Below are 5,116 nucleotides of genomic sequence, written 5' to 3'. Positions count from 1 at the left end.
AGTAAGAGAGAGCAAACATTTATTAGAGATGCATGTGTGCTGATATTAATCTGACCATGTTTACGTATATGGGTGGCGTTTTTTTTCATAAATTTGTCTGTTTGCAATTTATCTTTTGCCAAGGCAAAAGAAATGGTGTGTGTGGGAGAACTAATATATTTTAGAGCAATGGCTTAATTGCAGGCAGGAAAAAAGATTTGGAATGTATAGCAAAATGAAGGACAACAATATCGGAACCTGGTCCACAGGAACCAAACACACCTACATGAAGAGTTGTTTAGACGATGAAATCATGGTCAATATTGATGGAACATGCAGTGATGGCTCTACCTAATATCACCGCCTTCATGTCTTTCCTACTGGCAGCAGATACAAGACTCGGCCAGGGGTTAAGAGGCCAGCTCTATCTATATGATGCATCTCTGCTAAAATAGTTTGCTTTATAAAGGCAATGTAAGCTATCATCAAGTGATCTCATAACTTTCTTTAGCTATCATGTTACCATGTAATGAAATATACTCCGTATAACGTTGTGTACCTAAATATCTATTAAATTGGCTCTAAATCACTCTCACTTTCATGGCTTGCTCTCGCTTTTTGCGCCATGGGCGCAACGGGTCATCTAGTATGTAAGAAAGTAGACGGGTAAGTCTGACGAATCATGTCTCATGTTCCGGCCGTGACAGCCAAGTGCTAAATTAGTACTCCCTCCGTTCCATAATTATTGTTGTGGATTTTGTTCAAATTGAACTGGTCACCAAATTATGAATATATTGATTGGTTTAGTATACAGGTCACCCAAATACGAATTATGGATTATATGGTTTTTTTCCTTAAAATGTCTTAGGGAGCTAATTGTCTTGATTGTATTCGATGTGTGTTTTATCTCATACAGTAGTACGTATACTAAGTCTTTCAGAAGATACTTTGACAAAATGACGGCAGTTAGCGCAGTCACGGCACGAGCTCGGCGTCCGCTAGACCAACGACCAACACAAAATACGCCATGAAAGCGACCCGCATACCGCCGCAGAACGTAGTACGTGGTCGCCGAGCGGTTGCTACTAGTACTATACTGTAACATCACAGCCGGATTCTCGTCACACACAGACACAGGCACGCCCAGCTAACGAACGGCCAGCGGTGGGTTGGTCGTCGCCGCGGTGCACGAGTGGTGGAGCATCTGATTAGCATAGAAAAGAAAAGGCTCCACCACCCACCGGTCGGTGCCCGCCGAAATCCAACAGGAACAAACCTTACCCCGTACGTGCACCGCCAGCTGCGCGACGCCGACGCGCGATCGCTCGCCGGACACACGCACATGCGCGGCGGGGAGGACCCACGCGCCCGGCTCGACCGGCGCACGGCCCGCCGGAGTGGTTGCCCCGTCACGCACGAGCACACACACCATCGCACGAAGAAACTGTAGGACTGGAGCCGGGCAACCACAGCCCGATCGGGGATCCGACGGGCTTCAGTTCCTGGCCGCCGCCGGCCCTAGAAAGCGGACGAGCGTGACGATTCTGTGGCTGTGCGACGCCACCGTCGCGGCCCCGCCAATTGGCACATTTTCCGTACCGCATACAGAGTGCTAATTGGAGTTTTGGACTCATCCACCGCCTGGCGTGCACCAACTAGGCAACTAGGCCAATCCAGGGCTGAAGATTTCTGAAAGAGGATACACAGATATAGAGCTACTCTTCTCCAGATATATGCCACGTTCTTTCCAACGTTTTTTCGGCCGAATTGCAGAGTACAACAACGACAGTGGTCTCCGATCGGACAAATCCCCGTGCTCGGCGCAGACATGCCATGCCATGCCATCGCTCGCGTGCCGACGGTGACGGCGGGGAATCTGCATGCTAGTGGCCGGGTCGACGCATGCTCCCGCTGTCAAAAGTGAAAGAGATGAACTTGCTAGTAGCTCCCTCAATGTACCGGTTTACCTGCTGCGTCAAAGAGAGATTAATTCAGGTCACGGCATAAAGCTCAACTCCATCCACCTTTTTACTCTACTGGACTTTCCCCCACATGAGCTCATACACATTTTGAGGACATACACATGCATGGCAAGAACACAAACAACAAAAAGCAGAAGAGGAACCCAGCTAGTAGCTACGTACATCCATGAATGAATAATGAAACAATCCGTGACCAGCCGATTGGCATGAACGATCGTTTCTGATTCCTTTCCTCTTGTCCTAGGAATCGAACCACAGATGCATCCATACCCTAACCCTAGAATGAACGAATTGCCCACATCGCAGTAGCAATGGCCGATCCAACAGCAACCACGATTTAGCTTGTGCTTTTGATGAGGATTCGAGGTTCATGAAAGAAACCATTTTTTCGATCACTGGCCGGCAAGTTCTGGCTGGCATTTGTGAGTGCCAGTGCAATGCTCCGCGGATGCCCGTCATTTCGAGCCGACGCCGAGGGTGAGCTCAAGCTCCTCGGCGGCGACCTCGTGGATCCTCTCCCCTTCCCACGGCGTCACCCTCCCCTTGTCGAACTCGAATTCCGGGCCGCTTCGGCCCCTCTCCCCCGCCATTCCATCCAACTCCATGGAGTTGGAGCTGGAGGCGCCTAGGTTGACGAGGTTGTACGCGGGCGACGTCGGCGCCGTCGTGGCCATCTGGAAGCTGATCCACCGGCCAGAGTCCACCGTGGAGACGTCCGACTCGTCGCACTCCGGTATCGTGTCCGGGTGCTCGTGCCGGCGGCCACGGGTGGGGCTCGCCGGCGCGGATAGGGCGAAGAACGGGTGCCGGAACGGGTCCACCTCCCAGTCCGGCTTCAGGATCTTGGGCGGCCGCGACGCCGTCGGCGACGAGAGCGGCGGCGTCACCGGCGCGCTGTTGGAGACCCGGAGCGGGGGCAGGTTGGGGAGGCCACGGAGGAACGGGAGGAGGCAGGCGGGGCTCGGGTTGTCGAGGCGCGTGGGGCTCGGGAAGCTCGACGACGCCGGGCTGGCGTTGTAGGAAGGCACCGGGCTCGGGAACGACGACGACGGCGCACTGAGCAGCTGCGAGGACGAGCAGGGGCTCATGCCCGCCGACGAGACCCCACCGAACGGCCCGGACGACGGCGGCTTGTATCCCTGCCACGAATCGAACCACACAATCAGATCTACACATCCAAGCAAGCCTAGCTAGATCCAGGAAATGGAGGGGGAGAAGAAACAGGGGGGGTCGATCTCGATCCCGAGACAAAGAAACGAGGTCTCACTCACCTTGCGGTAGGTGGTGCCGTCGTCCTCCACGACCCATCCGGCCTCGCGGCAGAGCTCCTTGAGCACCTCGTTGTTGTCGCAGTGCTTGGGGAGCTTGTAGTTGCCGAGCGCGCGGAGGCCGGTGAAGATCTTGGCGGCGATGGCCCGGCGCCGGCGCTCGCGCCGCTTGTTGTTCTCCCGCTCCTTCCAGGTGGGCGTCCGCCCCAGCCCGGCGTCCGCCTCCGCCGCCGCCGCAGCCCGGGCCGCCCCGGACGTCATGCTAGCCTACTAGCTCCCCTGCTCCTCGCTGCTCTGCTCTGCTCCGCAGCTCTCTCTCTCCGTCCCCTCTCTTCTCTCTCCACTTGGCCTAGCTCGTTTCTTTAATGGTGAGGTGGGGTGCTACAGTATGGGACGGGAGGCGAGCTGGGCTAGCTGCGGCGTGGAGTGGCGTGGTGTGTGATGAGTTTTGCTGAGCTGAGCGCTCTCTCTCTCTCTCGTAGTCTCGTGTGGGGTCGTCTGGGCTGGCTCACGAGGAGACTACGGCGACTCCCGTCCGCTTTATTGCGACTGGATTGGCCAGATTCTCTCTACTGGTGATGTCCGGGCCGGGCTGGGCCTACCTCTTTCCCTCTTGGCGGGCTCGGCTTTTGAGGACGGTGAGTGTGAACTGCGCTCTGCGAGGTGAGTGCGAGTGGTGCTCTGCGTGTGTCATGTGCCTGTGCCCGGTGCGTTGGGATTTGCCCCACGAATTTTACGGCCGTCGTGCTGGCAGTATAGTCTATAGATAGATAGGTACACAATGAACGAGGAGTATCTAGGGTGCTGCTCCTCGCAAAGTGCGTGCGTACAAACTCGCTTGTATACGTACCGTCGTCCAACGACAAAGGGAAGTTTTGGTGAATAGGGAGGGCAGAATTTTGCGTGTACAGTCGCAGTGATTCGGTGGTTAGTTCCACACTTCAGGGCTGTGTGTGTGGCTTAGCATATTTGCCAAATATTAGAGCATGCGCAAACTTCTCCGTGCAAAAAACTCCACCTAACATGCTCGGGCCGGCCATTCTCAAAGAAAAAATTTGAAAAGCTCGGGCCCCAGTCTCTCTCGTGTGGAGTTGTAGCCCCCAACGCCGCCGTCCTGGAACGCCGTCCGTTCACACCAATCATTTTCTACCCCGGAACAGGGGAAATGTGCTGTACGTACAGTATGTCGCGATTAACTGGTTAGTCACGGTCTGGACCTTCGATTATACTGTACTTATATTATTTATTTACTCCTAATCACGGCCGTCAGGAGAGACGGCGATGCCAGTGCCAAGGGGCAGCTGACAGCGCTCTCTACCGTAACTTATGTTGCTTTGACCGCGTCCGTGGCCGTAACACAATTGTTTTGCTCAGTCTGACGGTCGGTGACAGAGAATGGAATGGATAATTAGGCTGCAGATGCAGGACCATCAGGCGCCGTGGACCGTCTGCCTGGACCCCGTTCTGGTTGAGGTGTTTGACCGAGAGGATTAGAGCATCTCTAACATATCCCACAACCAGGTGAGTCCCGCAAAACTCGTTTAAAAGCGCCCGTATGATTTTTTAGGTACCACAAAACTTGTTTAAAAGCGCGTACATAATTTTTTTATGGTACCGTGAGCCCTCCGATGTAACAGATCCTGTAAAGCCGTCCTGTAAATGTTTTGCGGGATGCGTTTATGGGATCTGTTCCGCGCCGGAGGGCTCGCGGTACCGCAAACAAAATCATAGGACAAATATTGATAAGTTCATCATCACTAGTTCATATCTAATTCATCATCGTACATACACATCACTAGTTGATCATCATACGAGCTAGGCTACGTTGCTTGGTTGAAGATGAGGGGCGGGGCGACCTCGCGGGCGACGCCACGGGTGACGCCAGGG

At 54.2% G+C, this 5,116-nt stretch overlaps 1 protein-coding gene across 1 annotated transcript; it reads right to left on the bottom strand.

Moving 5' to 3' along the window:
• Positions 1–1,983: 1,983 nt before the first annotated feature.
• On the bottom strand, positions 1,984–3,730 carry LOC119363206 (protein BZR1 homolog 1-like). Its single transcript, XM_037628522.1, has 2 exons — positions 3,233–3,730; positions 1,984–3,100 (listed from the first exon to the last, which is right to left on the bottom strand). Exons 1-2 carry the CDS (start codon positions 3,488–3,490, stop codon positions 2,417–2,419), a joined length of 942 nt encoding a protein of 313 aa, XP_037484419.1. The 5' UTR covers positions 3,491–3,730; the 3' UTR covers positions 1,984–2,416.
• Between the last annotated feature and the right edge of the window lie 1,386 nt (positions 3,731–5,116).

This window comes from Triticum dicoccoides, chromosome 2B, assembly GCF_002162155.2.
Source record: "Triticum dicoccoides isolate Atlit2015 ecotype Zavitan chromosome 2B, WEW_v2.0, whole genome shotgun sequence".
Lineage (NCBI taxonomy): Eukaryota > Viridiplantae > Streptophyta > Magnoliopsida > Poales > Poaceae > Triticum > Triticum dicoccoides.
This window is presented reverse-complemented; position numbering and strand designations above follow the sequence as displayed.